Genomic DNA, 20503 nt, shown 5'->3' with positions numbered 1-20503 from the left:
TTTATTATGGAAGTAGAAGTTTAAAGATATAAAACACTGACACTAAAAAAGAAAGCTCTCATATCAGTAACCTAACTTTACATCTAAGTAACAGAAAATGAAACCCAAAGCTAGCAGAATGAAGGAAATAATAAAGATTAGAGTGGAGATAAAAGAGAATACAAAAATAATAAAATCAACAAAATAAAAAGTGAGTTCTTTGAAAAGATCCATCAATTCTTCTTATTCTAGGTAAGTTTTCTACGTCAATAAGAAAATAAAAAAGACACAAACAGCTAAAATCATAAATGAAAATAGACATCATTAAAGAGCTTACAGAAATGAAAAGGATTATATAATAATACTATGAACTACTATCACCAACAAATTCATAACCTAGATGAAATGGTATTGTTCTTGGAAACACACAAATTACCTAAACTGTCAAGAATATATAAAAAATATGAACAGACCTATAATTGAATCACTAATCAAAAACCTCCCAACAAAGAAAAGTACAAAATCACATGGCTCCACTGGTAAATTCTAACAAACATTTAAAAGAAAAATTAACAGCAAACCTCAAACTCTTCCAAGAAAGAAGAAGAGAGGGAATACTTCATAATGCTTTCTGTAAGGCCACTATTGCATGCATGTCGCTCAGCTGTGTCCAACTCTTTGCAACCTGTGGACTATAGCCCCCAGGCTCCTGTCTATGGGATTATAGGCAGAGTCAGACACAACTGAAGTGACTTAGCAGCAGCAGCAGCAATTCTGCCTACATTTTATTTAAAAGAAATGGAGCACTACACAAAGGATATACAAAAATTACCACAATCTAGGTCACCTTTTATATTGTTAATACACCCGATGCTTCATACTGGCCCAATGTTAAAAGTATATTGTAAAAGGATACTTACTCTCTCTCCTTTTCAGTCAGCTTGTCATTAATATTATCTTTGATTGTTGATCTAGACCCCTTATGAATTACAGGATATCTGAGGGGCACTTGTAGGAAAAAGGAGATCATGGATACCAAATGTGCAGTATAACCAAGGGCAACAGCAATGCTCCCATCATCTTTTGCTGTTAATTCAAAAACAGAGAAACAGAAAACAGCAATTTACTCCATAAATGAAGCCATGAGATCATAACGAATCAATTTCAAGGGAGATTTTATAAGAAATAATTGATAAAATATTATTCATCTATATAAATTATGGTTTTACACACATCTAAATATATTAATAAGATTTGAAATTTCATCTACTATATTTAAAACTATTTCCCAATAATTAATGTGGTGAGATTAACATTTGATATATAATCTTAAGAGTTCTTCGTACAGTCAAGTCTTCATTACTTTCTTTCCCAGCATCTTTAATGCCAAAAATAATACTTGAGTCTATTATACAATGTGAAAATTAGTTTCCGAGATTTAAACATTGCATACTATATAAACATCATACATTTTATTCATTAACGTCTTTACTAAGCAAAATAGTCGTACTGTAACACTATTGTACAACACTATTAATTCTAAGGTGAAGTGAAATAGCATAGCACATCCTTACAGGGTACATTCTCAATATTCAAAAAGAGAGCATTGTTTAAATAAGTCAGTGATGTTTGAGATAGGATAGTGAAAAAAAGTGTTTTAAATTGTAAAAGGTAAAAAAACCAGACTGTTCATATATTAATACGTCCTACTGATGCAATTTCGGTGGAAGTAAGTGTTGGAAAAAGAATACATGTATCCTACAGTACATAGCTTATAAGAAGTCACAGATTTTTTAACTCAACATCTAGATTTCTGCTACTGCCTATGAAGTGATAATCATTCAAGTATTCAGAACTGAGAATAATACAATAAGAAGTTTTAAGCTTGCCCCAAGGGAGAAAAAAAAGTAACTACTTGGTATATGATATTCTTAAAATACTTTAAAAAGTTCTCTCTTTGTCTCTCTCTCTCTCTCACACACACACACAGATTTAACACATATCTGGAATACTTCTGGCTACAGAAAGGCTAAAATGATTGAGATGACCTTGGCTTGAATATTTCCTGATTTCTAAAAGTAACTTTAACTTCAATTGTTAGTAATATTTCCCACATTCTTCTTTTATATTTATTTTTTTCTTCTTTTATATTTAAACCTGGTTATCTAAGCACTATCTTCTTACTGTATAGGAAAGCCACTATTGCCATATACCACTCAGTACATTCTCCACACTTGACTACCAAAACAGATTCTTTGATCATACGGTAAAAATAGGTAACTTTTATTGTACACTTTTTTTTCTTCCTGCCAGGAATTGACCATGGTGCTCTATTTCTGGCAGTCACTCATTCGTCAAAAATTAATAAACTGGGCATGTTTTATATGCTATTTCATTCAATTTACAGATGAATAAATAAGGTTCAAGAAGTTAAGGAACCAGTTCAAACTAATACAGTGAGTATAGCAGTTGACCTGACACCAAGGCCTTTGTCTTTAAGCACTCTACCATACTGTTGCAGAACGTTACTGTGGAATACATAACAATTTTTCTAACTTGGGAGTCTAGAAGCATATGACACATGTTTATTATTTTAGTTTCTTCACTCTTTTCTAATAAGAGCAAAAAACACATGAAAAGTCTGTGAATCTTTGGTGACATGTTCTCTCAAATCAAATTGATGAAAAAAAAAATCAAACAGCATTCCTTTCAACTGACTATTGGACATGCCTAAATATTTTTAGAGACCATGTGCTCCCAGTTCAGTCCCACTCAAGTACCTTGAGTACTACAATACTTTACTTCTGTTGAAATATGCATATCAGACTACCATAGAGACTAAAATTATATTATACTGTAAATTCATCACAATATAATTTAATCATCATATAATATCAGAGCTGGGAGAAGCCTTAGAAATCACTGAATCTGATGCTACTAATTTAGAAATGAGAAAAATAAGATTCAAGTGGTATAAGTGAGTTAGTTAAAGCCATATAAGTAAAAACTATGAATGCGGGAGTACGAGAATTGTATCTACACCCCAGCCCATTCAAGTATCTATCCCTGGAATCACAGCTGGGACAAAGAGTTCCATGAAAGAGGCTGCTGAATCCCACCTCCTGTTTTCTTTAAGAATAGGGCTTATTAAATTGAAAATATTCCTATTAGTACAAGGACTTGGTCTTTAAGAATCCTCTTTTGAAGGGAGACAAAAAGAAGAAGAAAAAGAAAACTTTCAGTAAGTAATGAAGAATAAAACTACATTAAGTTTGGATTTTTCTTTGTGTACTTTGGGATTCCCAGGAGGTGCAGTGGTAAAGAATCTGTCTGGCAAGCAGGAGAGGCAGGTTCGATCCCTGCATCAGGATCAATTCCCTAGAATGGAAAATGGCAACCTGCTTCAGTATTCTTGCCTGGAAAATTCCATGGAAAGAGGAGCCTGGTGGGCGAGAGTCCATGGGGTTGCAGAGTCGAACACGATTGAGTGACTGAGCACCCACACACATGTGTGCTTTATACTAAGCTTCTACTTTTCTATGTGATCTACAGAAAAGGATTTGAAAACTTCCAAAAATCAGAGGGCCTCAGCCTGCCAAACAGGTCAAATGCAAACTATGAATGTTTTAAAAAACCTAACCAATATTAAACACTCAAGCATCTCCATTTTTCCATATTACTAAAAGGGTAATACTAAAGCATTACATTTGTCTATTTCAAGGACTACATCTACATATCTAGTAAAAGAACAGAAATTGGTCTTCTAACATTACCTCCTTTCAATAATTTTGCTTAAATTAAACATAAAAGGGCATCTCTAAAAGAATCCTGTATACATACAGCAAAAACCAAAGAGAAATAGCAAAAACTGAAAACTGGGTAATACTGGAAACCAGCTTTGATTCTGGTTATTCACACTCACCATTATTTCTACCACAAGACTCCCCCCACTCACCCATTAAAAACCCTAGGTTGCTTCCCATTCCAGGCCATAGTGCTTAGTCACAGCCTCACAGTTAAACACCATGGTGCTGGATTTCCAATATTGAAGCTTTATATTAAAAAGCATTTTAGAAGGACCACGGGTGAGGCATTACAGGGCCCAAGGGTACTCCAATACCCTCGAAAGGAAAACCACCTCCTGGTAGGGAAGTCACTTTCATCACCCCAAGACCACTGACTCTCCAGTGGGAAAACGTGAGCTCATGTGGTTAATTATGGCTATTGCTGGCCACGAAACCTCAGATGTCACATTCTGTTGCCAATCACTTTAGCTAAAAAAACTGAAAGGTTTAAGGTTTCCAGCATTCCAAGATCTAAAAGACTTTTTACCTGCCAAAGCCAAAACCTGGCTCTCAGGGGTGTGCTTTTCCAGGAACCATTAATGACGTCCCTAACACCTGATGCAGAGCAGAGGCTTGTGTTCCTTATGCTGCTCTGTGGGTTAAAGAGGTCACAGATGACAGGCTTGTTGGAGAAAAGAAGCTAGAGGGGGAATGGGAGGGTTCAGGGAAGAACAGGAATAAGCTGTTAAGACTCAGATAAAGGAAAAAAGCCCTGATTAAAATAATGTTTTAAGGGGCTCACAAACAAAACAAAATTCTGCAGTTTCCTCACAATAAGTATTTCCTATTTGTTTTTTTAACTGTAGGTAGCTACATTTACTTGGGGCTGTAGTAATTTTTGTGATAATAAATCTTTTATATAATTTTTCTTTTTTTTTAAGCTGAAAAGACTTAGACATGCATTTATTTTGGTTAATTAAGATAATAATGCGGATCTGATTCACATTACATTACAGATCTTCCTCAGTTTACAATGGGTTTACATCCCGATAAATTCATTTCAAGTTGAAAATCTTGTAGGCTGAAAATTTTAAATGTTTTAAAATGGATTTAAAATATCTAACCTAGTCTTGCCTAGTCTGTTTTAAGCATGCTCAGAACAATTACATTAGCCTCTTTTATGTAATTTTTATGATAATAGATTCCACAAACTCACAATGGCCATGACAACATTATAAATTAATTTCAATGTCTCTTTGACTTACAAGTTGGACAAACTATTAATATTCAAATGCATCCAAGTACAATAAGTGATCTAAAAGCTCTTACCATCCTGCCTTCCCAATCACTGAGGCAGTTGATTTGGTAAGGAACCAAGCACCCACTGATCCAGACAGGACAAAATATTTAAGACTCTAATCATTGCCACAGCATCTATGGAATCATTCCACGTTCTCAATGAGACAGTGTTTGACATATGGACTCTCCTTTCCAAGAAATCATGCCTGCATAAAGGGATACAGACACAGAAGGAAATCTGGGTCTCATTACCACAAAAGGCTCTTGTGTTATAGATTACTTAAAAACACACACAAACAGTTTTTTTCTTTTTTTAGATGAGAAATGTCCCAGTCAATGGAACTCAAGTGAACACCCTTCACAGGACAACTTTCCCCACTTGTGTCCAGGTCTCTCTGCCATATTCTAACAGAAACTTACCCAGTTAGAAAGAAGAACACAACAAATGTTGGGCCACTATGCAGGAGTTTTCCAAACAGTATCAAGCCATGCAATGTAAAGTCTATCCCAGCAAAGTTTCATGAATATAACAGAATACCAGTTTAGACTTCCATCACTAGAGTCTTACTAAGCATGCAGCTGCTACAGAACACTAAAAACTTGTTAGATGTCTGGAAGAGGTTATTATTCAAAACAAGGAGGAAAACTGCATCATGACAGGAGTAATACGGGCCTTAAAATCAGGCCAACCAGGGATGACTTTAGTTCTGCCACAGGCTAGTATGAGTCTTTGGAAAAATTAACTAATCTCGCTGAGCCTCAATTTTCTTGTCTTTAGAAAAAAACAACAACAAAAAAAGAGCTGAGTATAATTCTTTCCCTCACAGAAGAAACCGATTCTCACAGTGGTGGGAATTAAGTAAACAAGACAGCACCATGTATGATGCTCCATGTTGCATATTTCTACTCACTGAATCTAAAATTTCCCATCCTTCTTTCAACAAGGTAATACTATTTTATCTTTAAAAATACCTCAGGTATCATCTTCTCTGTAAGACTTTCCTGATTTCCTCCTGGTAGATCTGATTATTCCCACTTCTTTAAGTCCCACATACCTGGTATAAACTTCTAAGTGCCTGACACAGAGTACAAATTCAAGAGATATTTATTGATTGGCTTGATTACAAGTTAGCCTCAAGTGGACTGAAGTTTCACTGAGGTAGGATCAGTGCCTCGGTCGCCTCTGCATACCCCAGCACCTGGCACCATAAATGACACACAAGGCACTCGATAATTCCAAAGTACGTGGAAGTACCTTGCAGAATGCGAACGTGAGGTCTTAAAGTCCAATACTGCCATGTGTGCTTCTAAAACCAATTCCTACAAGTTACGGTAAATAAACAGGGCCTTAGAGGAGAATTAAACATTGACTTCATTTTTTTAGCAGTAAAAACTGCACTAAAACTAAAAGATAAACTAATTTTTTGGGGGGAAGAAGGAATGTATTCAGCTTGGATGAATAGAGAACAAAAGCTGGGAAAAATTAGGAAATAAATTAACTCCAGAAAACAAAAATAGAATCAAGAAACATCCCAGAATGAATTGAGGTGATACTCTAATACCAGTAGTATCCCTGCTTCTCTTGTTGCTACTGCTGCTAAGTCACTTCAGTCGTGTCCGACTCGGTGCGACCCCATAGAGGGCAGCCCACCAGGCTCCGATGTTCCTGGGATTCTCCAGGCAAGAACACTGGAGTGGGTTGCCATTTCCTTCTCCAATAGATGAAAGTGAAAAGTGAAAGTGAAGTCAGTCATGTCCGACTCTTAGTGACCCCATGGACTGCAGCCCACCAGGCTCCTCCGTTCATGGGATTTTCCAGGCAAGAGTACCAGAGTGGTGTGCCATTGCCTTCTCCGGCTTCTCCTGTTGCCACCTCTCAAATCATTCTATATGTAGCAGCCAGAGTGACTTTTAAAAAACATCAATTCATATCATCCCCCTTCTTGAAGCTCTTCAGGGTTTCCCACTCCACTGAGAATAAAATAGGAACTCCTTTCAGTGGCCTCAAGACCCTGGCTGACTCTCCTACATCTACTGATGGAATTCTTCTCTTTTCTCACCCTGCCCCAGCCACACAGGTTTGCCCTGGTCTGTCCTTCCTTCCTCTCTCTGGCAACTAATTCCAATTACATTTATTGACTGCCTTATATAGGAAAAGCTCTTTCAAATGCTATCTCATTCAATCATCACAATGAACTGAAGATGTAAATATTACCTCATTTTACAGGTGAAGAAATTCAGTTCAGTTCAGTTCAGTCGCTCAGTCGTGTCTGACTCTTTGCAACCCCATGAACTGCAGCGTGCCAGGCCTCCCTGTCCCTCACCAACTCCCTGAGCCTACCCAAACTCATGTCCATTGAGTTTGTGATGCCATCCAACCATCTCGTCCTCTGTCATCCCCTTCTCCTCCTGTCCAATCTTTCCCAGCATCAGGGTCTTTTCAAATGAGTCAGCTCTTCGCATTAGGTGGCCAAAGTATTGGAGTTTCAGCTTCAACATCAGTCCTTCCAATGAACACCCAGGACTGATCTCATTTAGGATGGACTGGTTGGATCTCCTTGCAGTCCAAGGGACTCTCAAGAGTCTTCTCCAACACCACAATTCAAAAGCATCAATTCTTCCATGCTCAGCTTTCTTTATAGTCCAACTCTCACATCCATACATGACTTAAGCTGTGAGAAATTACATGATTTTCTCAGAATACACGTACCTTCTCCCATGCCCCTTACCCTGAATTTTTTCAGATATATCAAGCTGATTCCTCAGAATCTTCAATCATGATGCCCCCCTCTTCTAGGAATTCTCCCCCAGCTGTAGTAGGTGAAGTGAAAGTCAATCAGTCGTGTATAACTCTTTGCAACCCTATAGACTATATAGTCCATGGAATTCTCCAGGCCAGAATACTGGAGTGGGTAGGCATTCCCTTCTCCAGGGGATCTTCCCAACCCAGGGATTGAACCCAGGTCACCCGCATGGCAGGCGGATTCTTTACCAGCTGAGCCACCAGGGAAGCCTGGTTCCTTTCAGCCTTCAGATTTTCTGTTAAACATTTCTCCTCAGAGAGGTCTTCTCTGATTACTTTATCTACAGTAGGTTTCCCTATTCTCTAAGATAGCATACTCTTTTATTAAATACTTGTTAAATACTTCTTTTCTTATTTATTGCCTTTATTTTTTACCTCCTTTAAGAGCGTGTACGCTCTATGAAAGAAGAGAATATATTTGCTTTTTCCATCATCATATCCTCAAAGCAGCACATGCCTGGCATTTAGGTGCTCAGTTGATATTTTTTTCAAAGAAAGAATATTCTGTATTCCTACAACCTGGCCCAGGGCTCAAGGTACTTATTAGGTTTATTAAATAAATGAATGAAAGAATGGGGAAAAAGATGTATCAAGAACTTCAAGACACCATGACCTAAAATTAACACCAAAGCACATGTGTATGACTTACAGAGATGAATGGGAACACTGTACAATGGAAAACAGACAAATCCCAGCAAGATCATTACCTAGTTTTGTGGTCTTGAGCAAGTCACTAAATAGCTCATTAACACATTATACCACCTTTCTTACTGGGTTATTTTGTTTTTGGGAGGATTAAAGATAAGGCAAAATGTCTTGCTCTTAAATAAAATCTTAACAATCATGTAAAGTACGTAGTACATGAACTACTGTGTTCATACTATCAATTAGAAGATCAACTCAAAGCTTAGATGATGAATTGGTCCAAAATACATGGTTTCTAGAAAGGGAACCAGGACTCAAATACAGGTCTTCCCATTCCTGTTTTAATCATTAAAAAAAAATTTTTTTTTTTAATTGCAGTATAGTTTAATGGTAGCTCAGTCGGTAAAGAATCTGCTGCAGTGCAGGAGACTTGGGCTGGATCCCTGGGTCGGAAAGATACCCTGCAGAAGGAAATGGCAAACCATTCCAGTATTCCTGCCTGAAAAATCCCATGCCCAGAGAAGCCTGGTGGGCTACAGTCCCTGGGGTTGCAAAAGTCGGCCACAATTTAGCAACTAAACCACCTCAATAGTTGAATTTACAACACTGTATTAATTTCTGCTGTACAGCAAAGTGACTCAGTTATATATATATAACTATACACACACACACACACACACATTCTTTTTTGTATTCTTTTCCATTATCGTTTATCAAAGGATATTGAATATGGTTCTCTTTCCTATACAGTGGGACCTTGTTGTTTCTATATGTATCAGTTTGCATCTATTAATCCCAAACTCCAGCTCCTACCTTCTACCATCCCTTCCCTCGTGGCAACCACTAGCCTATTCTCTATGTCCCTGATTCTAGTTTTGTTTCTTAGCCACGTTCATTTATAACACTTTTTACATTATGTCCCAACTACTTGTTGTAAAGGACAAAAAAGTAATACACTAAAGCAGTCTTAAATGTTAAAGGATCACAAATAACAGATTCTTTACAGGGAAATGGAAGAAAGTCCCAATAAGCACTAGTAATGCTCTATTCTGGAATAACCTGTTCCCAAATAGATTAATGTGCTAGCTTTGGGTATAATCTATGTAACTTTTTAGTAGTCCTCAAAGCATTGTTTACATTAGGAGAAAAGAACCCACTCTGCTAACAATAAAAGTCATCTTTCTACCCAAATGTCAAATAAGTTCTTTTCTCTGGCATACTGGTAAAGAGATTAGGAAAAATATTTTAAAATATAGCTATTACTGTGAATGTTATTTGTAACATCTTTAATGTAAATTTCTTTTAATTAAAGGACAGAGATGACAGTATAACAAGTTTAACCTATGGGAGTGGGAATGTCACAAAATTTAATTTTCAAATACATTTTATGTCAGCAGAAATATAACTTTATAAACAGAGCAGACTAAGGTTTACAGCTTTGCTCCCAACACAATTTTTTCATGAAAAATCAAACCAAAAGGACAGGAATATTATTAGCATTCTTGAGAAGCCTACTGTCTGATTTTCTTAAACCCCATTCAAAAACTATTTTAACTTTCAAATAGAAAGCTCAACAATTTTCCCCCCATGATTAGACCAAATATCCTCTTAAGTCTTCCATTGGGGAAACTGATGCTATATACTTACAATTGGGAAGGGACAGAAGGTTCCAAAACTTTTCTGGAAGAAGGGACAGGCAACCAACATTTCAAGATATCTCTTTTTCCTTGCAACACACCCATATTTTATACCAAATCTTTAGAAGGAAAAAGAAATAAAATACCTTGGAAGTCTTCAGAGTTCGGCAACTTGACACCACATACAAAGTAATCTTTATGCTCATTCTGCGAATATAACCAAAGAATGAAATGAATTTTATGTATAAACAAAGAAGCTCTAAATCTAAAAAATTTAGGTGTTAATTCAAAGATAATACTGTCAGATATAAAATATTACCCTAATTGTTAAAGCTGAATACATAATGATTTATTATATTATTATCTGTATCTTGATATATACTCTAAATTTTCTATATAATACATTTAAAAACATATCTAACAAAAAGTCATGTAAATTTTTAACCATAAAGCTAACTATTCTTTGACCAATTCAAAGCTATAAATGAGAATTTTTAAGTAGAATTAACAAGTCTGTGAGTAATCTAAAACCCTATTAGCTTTCCTCTCAGAGAATTAGTCTTTTAAGTCCCTTTGCATTAGAAAGAAAATAAAATCACCAAATTTAGCAGATTTAATTCTCTAAAAAAGAATCCTAATAATTTACATTTGTACTTACTCTAAGAAACCAAATACAGAAACTTAACATCTTGACAGCTACCACAGGGGTATCTTAAGTAATACTAATAAAGATAAATTAATTAGTAGTTATATATTTAAAGCAATGTGTATGTATCTGCATGCATGTCTCAGATAAGGTAGAAGATGATAATGTGGTTGAGAGAAAAAGTCCTAAAGCAACCAGAAATAATTTGGCATTCTTTCAGGTGAAGATGAGTTCACTCCACCACTAAATAGACAGAAAAAAATAAACAAACTAGTGAAACCTAATGCCAACTAATTCTAAATCTACTTTTTAAATAAATATTAGCTTCTGAATGAATAACAACAGAGCATATGATTAAGACTAGAGCAATGGTGTTTGCTTTGAGAGGAAATTTCAAATAGAAATCTCTTAAAAAAAATTTTTTTCCCCCCAGAAAATCTGAAACTTACCAAATCAATAGGGTAAATGTAGGAAAGCTCAGATAGTAACTGCCTGCAACGAATTGTCAACTGAGCATTAGTCTTCAGAAAGAGTTCTCTAATGAGGAAAGAAAAAAGCACATTTGTTAAAAAACAAAAAACAAACAGGTTTCCTTGCTTTCTAACAGTTATTTCCAACTAACTGACACAGAGAAAAATTAAATGATCTGCACTGGGCCACAGAAATTCAGAAGCAGAGGCAAGAATAACAGCTAACATGAGTCCTGACCTATCTCTATATACCATCAATCACCCTAACTATATAAGGAGGCCTATTGTATGTATCCAGCACCATGAAAAGAGATGTAAAATGTACAAATAATCACTGACTGGACACCTACTACTGTATGCCAGGAGCTTTACAAATGGCTTTAATTATCATATCAATGACAACTTATTCGGTTGATATTACTATACCCATTTTACAAACAAGAAAACAAGATTTAGAGAGGCTCAGTAAACTGACCAAAATCTCATTTAAACTGAGGCCAATTTGCAGGAAATACCCATATGGTGTTTCCTCAAAACAGCATTCTACTTTCATTTACAACTACAGATGTTACAACTACCTCAAAAAATAACCTGCTGTCATATTACAAAAGTAAAAGAATAAAAAGGACAAAGCCAAAAGGTGTGGCATGAGACGATGCCGCTTTTCCCTTACACTATTTAAGAAACATGACTAACAGCTAAATTACCCATAGCGCATATTACCTGCTCAACTGTGTCCACAATTAAAAAGGAGGTAATTTAGGAAATGCAGCAGGTTAGAGTGGAACATAAAGCAGTGCAATGCAAAGAGCGCTGAAGACTTAAAGGCATCTAGTTCTGCTTTCCTAGTGAACCAGACAAAAAGTAACCTCCACAGTTTTGCCTCCCTATCTGCAAATTGAGAGGATTAGATTAGATGATCTCCAAGGTTCTTTCCAGGTTTCTTAATTGCTAAAATTTCTTAAACAAAAATGCACAATGGGATGACTTTCCAGTAAAAGTGAGTGAAGATGAGAAGAAGATCAGAGGTGGCAACAAGTTAAGCATATGCTGCAAAAAATAAAGGGAAAACTATTAGCATTTGTTAAATGACTGTCATGGAGCAACTGAAATCAGCTACAGTTCTAAGTGCATGTGCAGTCGGTCGTGTCTGACTGCTTGTGACCCCACGGACTGTAGCCCATCAGGCTCCCCTGTCCATGGAATTCTCCAGGCAAGAATACTGGAGTGGGTTGCCATTTCCTCCTCCAGGGGATCTTTCTGACTCAGGGATCGAACCCGCACCTCCTGCATTGCAGGCAGATTCTTTACCCCTGAGCCACTGGGGACCATTTTATATTTGACAGTGAAGGAAAATAATCACAACTTGTTCTTAAGAAAAGAAAAAAATAATGGTAGAATAGTATTTTAGGAGAAGTCTGCTAGCAACATGGAGAATGAACTGGACAGCTGGAGAGACTTATGTTAGAGAATCTGAGAACTGCTGAGGTAAGGCAAGTGAGCTAAAGACTGAAGAAATTACTAAAGAAAAACTGTAAGCTGCACTAAATGTCGAAGACTGGAAGAGGAGGAGATTCAAACATGAAGTCATGGTACTGACGCCCTGCAATCTAGAAGAACAGCGTTCAGGCTTCCGATTCCGACTACGTACTAGGCGCCCTCATAACTGCCTCTAGCACAGTGCCGACACAATAGGGGCTGAATAAATGAAAGTGGCACTGAGCGTAGTAACTGGCAAAAACACTGGCAGCTTAAAAAACACTCCGTTTCTAAATCCTCTCCTCAAACTCAACACTCCTAACAACCATTCTCAGTGTTCCGCTTACCTTTTCGCGGTACACTCCTTTCTCAACTCATTTAGGGATTCCTTTTGGAGTTGAAGCTTGAGGTGCTCAGCTGAAAATGTACTTCCTAGAGAGAGATGAAAGGAGACAATTCCAGATGTAACACTGCAGACAGGACTGCCCAGTCACAACCAAACAGGCAGAGCCCAGTCCCCCAACTGTGAGAGGAAAATAAAGAGAGTAAAAGGTAAAATGAGGACAGAGGACTTTCGGGCGGATTAACCAGAGTAAAATTCCGATTGCTTCCATTTTTACACAGTCTCTAGCAGGAGTCAAATAGTAAGAGTTCAAGATTCCCTACCTACAGATTTCTGTGTTGCTGATCAAGAAACCCCAATGAGATGTTCAAAATTCAGACAACTTCACTAAAAAAATTAAAAACTGGCTATGAACTCTGGGTGTTAAGGATGATTTACTAAAAGTTAATCAACTGTAACAAATGTACCCCTCTAGTAGGGGAAGCTATGCACAGGTAGGGTTTGGGAGTATATGGGGAATCTGTACCTTCTGATCAATTTTGCTATGCACCTAAAACTGCTCTAAAAAATAAAGCTTATTTTTTCAAGTGGCTAATCTATTTTCAACCACAAATAATACAGAACATTGTTGAAAGTATAAAAAGTAACAGAGCAGGAAAAATTACCTGCATATCGACTACTATAGTATAGTAGTTCGTAAATTAAGTTTTTTTATGATGATTCATCTTATTCATATATATAAATAGCTTTAGTTACAATCATAGTGTGCAGGAAATATATATTCTGATTTTTCCAAATTATGTCTCAAGCATTTTTACATGTTGACAGATAGTCTGAGTTACAATGTTTAATGGCTTGTAAAATATAACTCAGTAGAAGTGAATTAAAAGAACAGTCTACATTTTAACTGATAGTCCAATACCTCAATTCCATTACAGGACATTTAATTTCCTCTAAGTATTTGCATGGCAATAATTAATATTTGTGTATATATGCCTAGTCTTTAGTGTTTATATTAACTTTGGGACCTCCATTTTCATTTATGTGATCATAAAATCCTTTTACATCTTCTTACTCTAAAAAATGATCCTGTCTCAGGCTCTTGATAACCAGGCCTGAAAATTCCAAAGGTCCTAAAGCACAGAAAAACAGTCTTAGATCCTTACATACTAAGTTCTAGATCTTTAAAAAGGAGTTCAGTTCCAAGAACCGTGATTAACAGGAAATGGTAGCCGTACATCTTCTGTACATCTCCTCTAGTGAGGAGCCAGAAGTACATTAACTGATCAAAATATAGTTTGGACTTGAGCCCTAAAATCACCAACCTAAGTAATTTTATCAACATATGTCTAAGCACCCTGTTCTTCTCTCTCAACTGTATGTTAATGACCAGTAAGTTATTAACTCTGCTCCCCAGACAGAACTTAATCAAGAAATACTACTTATCTTCTTTAGCTCCAATATAATTCCTCCCCAGATTTCGCTCTCAACAATTTCAGAAGACAGTCGGATTGACAACTTCCACCCCTCACCTCATGTACTTTTTCCAGAAAGCACATGAATTCTCCACTACTATACAGATTTGCAATCTTATTTTTCATCCCAGATAAAAGGCTGCCTCAATTCTACTGAAATCACAAATAAGGCCAAGACAGATCTGGGTTTTGAAATGCAAATGTTACACACCCTCTTTAGCTTTGAAGGTCTTTAGAACATATTACATGACCAAAAGAAAACAAAACATTTGCAAAACAAAGAAAATAAAAATATACACTAGCCAGCTAACAGATGGGGTAAAAGGTTAACAATGGGTAAATCTGGGTGAAGAATACAGGTGTTCTCTGTACTCTTCTTATTCTTGCAGTTTTTCTTAAGTCCAAAATTATTTTCAAATAAAAAGAAGAATATATCCAAACCCAGAAAAAGGTCTCCTACAAGGCTTTTCCACAGGCTTTAAAAGAACTAAGGCTTTAATGCATATGGAATTTAGAAAGATGGTAACGATAACCCTGTATGCGAGACTGCAAAAGAGACACAGATGTATAGAACAGTCTTTTGGACTCTGTGGGAGAGGGCGAGGGTGGGGTGATTTGGGAGAATGGCATTGAAACATGTATATTATCATATGTGAAATGAATCACCAGTCCAGGTTCAATACATGATACAGGGTGCTCGGGGTTGGTGCACTGGATAACCCAGAGGGATGGGATGGGGAGGAAGGTGGGAGGGGGGTTCAGGATGGGGAACACATGTACACCCGTGGCGGATTCATGTCAATGTATGGCAAAACCAATATAATATTGTAATTAGCTTCCAATTAAAATAAATAAATTTATATTTTTAAAAAAAGAACTACAGCTTTAAAACGCAGAGGCACCATCTAAGGCACCATCTCTCCACATTTTTCTGTTAAAAGGTAATACACCTCTCATTGGTTACACAGTGTTCTCTGGAACAAAACTGAGACTGGTTTAGCTAGGCTCAGGTAGAGAAGAACCAAGTATCTCTAAATATTTGCATGGCAATGATTAATACTTATGCATAGTCTTTTGTGTTTATATTAACCTTGGAACCTCAGAAAAGTCAACCTAAGTTCCAAAGTCACTTCATAAGAAGTAGTAACAAAGAGGCAATGACGTGCTCAATCTCTTCACATGTTGTTCGGGTTATATATTACCAGCCTGAATACTACACAACTGGTGTTGTGTTCTCCCAAGGATATTACATATCTAGAAGCAATGATATCTATCTTTCAGACCACAGATATATCTTGCTTCTCATCTGATTTTCTCAAGATTCAGCATTGACTGGTATCTTTTGCTTGAATCATTCTTTACTACAATGGTTGTAAAATAATATTCAAATTCCAGTGCCCCCTCCATATTTATCAGTTAGCATTCAACATTCTTCTCTAAGCAAGAGGCCTTCCTTCTCCATTAGTTATCTATTATCAATATGGAACCATGAATTCTCTTTTATTTTTCAAAGATTTTGTATTTAATTATTTTGGTGCTCAAGTGGTACCAGATTTGATCAGGCATGCTCGAGTGCCCTTCTGATGTCGTGTGATCATGATATTCAAAACATTATTATCATTTTAATTGCTGTAGGATCTGTAGTGATATTCCCTCTCTCATTTGTTAATTCATGCTTTCTCTCTTTTTACTTGGTCAGTCTGGCTAGAGGCTTATCAATTATATTGATCTTTTCAAAGAACACCTTTTAGTTTCATTGACATTCTCTATTCTCTTGTTTTCAAGTTCACTGATTTCTGACCTTAATTATTTCCTTCCTTCTGCTTGATTTGGGTTTAATTTGCTCTTCTTTTCTAGTTAAGATGTAAGCTTAGGTTACTAAATGAAGGACTTTCTTTTCTACTATAAGTATCAAATGGTATAAATTTCCTCTAAGCTAGCATCCCTTTAGATGTTGACATATTTTCATTCAGACAAAAGTATTTTCCAATTTTCCTTGTTATTTCTGCTTTGACCCATGATATGTATATGTATGAAGATACACAATACTTTGCATTTTTTTGATTATTTGTATTTATTTATGACACCAAATCTGGCCTAACTAAATATCCCATAAGTACTTGGGGAAAAAAAAAAGTATATTCTGCTTAATTAGGCCAAGTTAGTGGATTATATTGTTAATGTCTTTTATGCTCACTGCTTGTCTACTTGGTACATAAATTATTGAGAAATGAGTGTTATGCTTACCAACTACAACTGTGTATTTAGCTGTATCTCCTTTCAGTTTTTGCTTATATATATATAAGCTCTGTTGCTATATTCGTACATATTTAGAATTGCTTTATCTTTTCATGAACTAGTCTCTGCACCATAGTGTAATATCCCTCTTTATTCCAAGTAATATTCACTGTTCTGGAAGTCAACCTTGCCTGATATTAATAGAGTCACTTTCGCTTTCTTTTGGTTGGTACTGGCATAGTGTACTTTTTTATTCTTTTACTTTAACCTATTACTTTATATTAAAAATGTGCTTCTTGTAGATAGCATTTAGTTGGGTCTTTTTTATCCTTATAAAACCTCAATAATCTTAATTGTGGTATTTAGAACATGTACACTTAATATAATCACTGATATATTTAGGTTAAAAACAACCACTTTGTTAGCTGTTTTCTTGATGTGTTCCTTATTCTTTGTTTCTTTATCCCTCTTTTTAAATGCTTTTGGATTATTTTTTTATTCCCTCTTTCTTCATTATTGGCTTACTCTTACCTCCCCCTAAACTTTCTAGTTGATTCATTGGAAAAGACCCTGATGCTGGGAGGGATTGGGGGCAGGAGGAGAAGGGGATGACAGACGATGAGATGGCTGGATGGCATCACTGACTCGATGCACAATGAGTTTGAGTGAACTCCAGGAGTTGGTGATGGACAGGGAGGCCTGGAGTGCTGTGATTCATGGGGTCGCAAAGAGTCAGACACAACTGAGCGACTGAACTGAACTGAAAATTTCTAGTGGTTGCCTCAGAGTTTACAATATATAACTTACAGTCTACCTTCAAATAAGATTAAACCATCTCATGTAGAGTATAAAATCCTGAAAACAATACATTCCCAACTCTTCCTTCTCCACTCTTAAAACACTTCATAAATTTTATTTTACGCCTGTTACAAACCCCAAAACATTGCTGTTGCATTAGAATATCAATAGCCTTCTAGAGCAACTAAAAATAAGAAAAACCGATGAACCTATTTGCACAGCAGCAATGGAGACACAGACATTGAGAACAGACTTGTGGACATGGCTTGGGGAGGGAGGGAGGAAGGAGAGGGTGAGATGTATGGACAGAGTAACATGGTAACATACATTACCATATGTAAAATAGACAGCCAATGGGAATTTGCAGTATGACTCAGGGAACTTAAGTCTGGGCTCAGTGACAACCTAGAGGGGTGGGATGAGGGGGAAGTGCGAGGGATGTTCAAGTGGGAAGAGACATGGGTACACCTATTCATGTTGATGTTGGGTAGAACCCAACATCGTACTGTAAAGCAATTATCCTTCAATTAAAAATAAATTAAAACTAATAAGAAAATGTCTTTATAATATCTCCCTTTCAACCATTTCTGGATCTCTCAATTTTTGTGTGTAGAGCCAAGTTTCTGTATGGTATTATATTTCTTCTGCTGAAGAAGTTCATTTATTATTCCTTGAAGTATAAGACCACTGATAATGAAATAATTTAGTTTGATGTGAAAGAATCTCTTTGTACTTCAGGTTAGATCATTTCTATTGACCGATCTTCAAATTTAATGATTCTTTCCTCAGTTGTGCTGAATACCAATGAGTCTGTCAAAGGCATCCTTGATCGGTGCTGTTTTTGGATTACAGCCTATTCATTAGACTGTTTATTAGAGTTTCCACCACCTCTCAGCTGAAATTTACCATCTGTTCTTCTACGTTATCTACCTTTCCACAAAATTCTGAAGCATAGTAACTATATTTATTTTAAATACTCTTGCTGATAGTTCCATCACCTAAGTCATCTGAGTCTTTTTTCTGTAAATTTCTTCTCTTGTCAACATTTTGTTGTTGGTAGTGCTGGTGGTAGTGGTAGTGAGGGATTTTTGTTTTGCTTTTTTGTCTCAAAATTTTAAATTTAATATTGAACATTATTTGCAGGGCAACAGAGAACAAAAAGGACATGCTTATTCTGCTGTTAATCTGGAGGGTGGAATCATTCAGTCCGGAATTGAGCTGGATCTGAGTTCTGTTGCTGACATGATTACCTTCAGATCAGACCAGATCAGTCGCTCAGTGGTGTCCGACTCTTTGCAACCCCATGAATCGCAGCACGCCAGGCCTCCCTGTCCATCACCAACTCCCAGAATTCACTCAGACTCATGTCCATTGAGTCAGCGATGCTATCCAGCCAACTCATCCTCTGTCGTCCCCTTCTCCTCCTGCCCCCAATCCCTCCCAGCATCAGAGTCTTTTCCAATGAGTCAACTCTTCGCATGAGGTGGCCAAAGTACTGGAGTTTCAGCTTTAGCATCATTCCTTCCAAAGAAATCCCAGGGCTGATCTCCTTCAGAATGGACTGGTTGGATCTCCTTGCAGTCCAAGGGACTCTCAAAGAGTCTTCTCCAACACCACGGTTCAAAAGCATCAATTCCTCGGCGCTCAGCCTTCTTCACAGTCCAACTCTCACATCCATACATGACCACAGGAAAAACCATAGCCTTGACTAGACGGACCTTTGTTGGCAAAGTAATGTCTCTGCTTTTGAATATGCTGTCTAGGTTGGTCATAACTTTCCTTCCAAGGAGTAAGCGTCTTTTAATTTCATGGCTGCAATCACCATCTGTAGTGATTTTGGAGCCCAGAAAAATAAAGTCTGACACTGTTTCCACTGTTTCCCCATCTATTTCCCATGAAGTGGTGGGACCGGATGCCATGATCTTCGTTTTCTGAATGTTGAGCTTTAAGCCCACTTTTTTACTCTCCACTATCACTTTCATCAAGAGGCTTTTGAGTTCCTCTTCACTTTCTGCCATAAGGGTGGTGTCATCTGCATATCTGAGGTTATTGATATTTCTCCGGGCAATCTTGATTCCAGTTTGTGTTTCTTCCAGTCCAGCGTTTCTCATGATGTACTCTGCATGTAAGTTAAATAAACAGGGTGACAATATACAGCCTTGACGAACTCCTTTTCCTATCTGGAACCAGTCCGTTGTTCCCTGTCCAGTTCTAACTGTTGCTTCCTGACATGCATACAAATTTCTCAAGAGGCAGATCAGGTGGCCTGGTATTCCCATCTCTTTCAGAATTTTCCATAGTTTATTGTGATCCACACAGTCAAAGGCTTTGGCATAGTCAATAAAGCAGAAATAGATGTTTTTCTGGAACCCTCTTGCTTTTTCTATGATCCAGCGGATGTTGGCAATTTGATCTCTGGTTCCTCTGCCTTTTCTAAAACCAGCTTGAACATCAGAAAGTTCACGGTTCACGTATTGCTGAAGCCTGGCTTGGAGAATTTTGAGCATTACTTTACTAGCATGTGAGATGAGTGCCAACTGTGCAGTTGTTTGAGCATTCTTTGGCATTGCCTTTCTTTGGGATTGGAATGAAAACTGACATTTTCCAGTCCTGTGGCCACTGCTGAGTTTTCCAAATTTGCTGGCATATTGAGTGTAGCACTTTCACAGCATCATCTTTCAGGATTTGGAATAGCTCAACTGGAATTCCATCACCTCCACTAGCTTTGTTCGTAGTGATGCTTTCTAAGGCCCACTTGACTTCACATCCCAGGATGTCTGGCTCTAGGTCAGTGATGACACCACTGTGATTATCTGGGTCATGAAGCTCTTTTTTGTACAGTTCTTCTGTGTATTCTTGCCATCTCTTCTTAATATCTTCTGCTTCTGTTAGGTCCATACCATTTC

At 37.0% G+C, this 20503-nt stretch overlaps 1 protein-coding gene across 14 annotated transcripts in view; it reads right to left on the bottom strand.

Moving 5' to 3' along the window:
* Positions 1-20503, bottom strand: part of UVRAG (UV radiation resistance associated) — a 331316-nt gene that overhangs the window by 125352 nt on the left and 185461 nt on the right. For 10 of the 14 annotated variants that reach the window (XM_086338466.1, XM_086338467.1, XM_086338470.1 and 7 more), the window contains 4 exons: positions 13091-13175; positions 11244-11331; positions 10295-10355; positions 900-1065 (listed from right to left, as the gene is read on the bottom strand). In XM_086338466.1, coding sequence (XP_086194592.1) covers positions 900-1065; positions 10295-10355; positions 11244-11331; positions 13091-13175 — 400 coding nt within the window. Of the gene's footprint in view, positions 1-899; positions 1066-4311; positions 4465-5093; positions 5270-10294; positions 10356-11243; positions 11332-13090; positions 13176-20503 lie in introns of all 14 variants that reach the window. The other 4 variants (XR_015141561.1, XR_015141563.1, XR_015141562.1 and 1 more) reach the window with 2 other exon arrangements.

The sequence above is a fragment of the Bos grunniens genome, chromosome 15 (assembly GCF_055505025.1).
Source record: "Bos grunniens cultivar Pamir isolate PY7600 chromosome 15, Bosgru_T2T1.0, whole genome shotgun sequence".
In the NCBI taxonomy this organism is placed as follows: Eukaryota; Metazoa; Chordata; class Mammalia; order Artiodactyla; family Bovidae; genus Bos; species Bos grunniens.
Note: the sequence above shows the minus strand (reverse complement) of the source record. Positions and strands in the feature narration are given on the sequence as shown.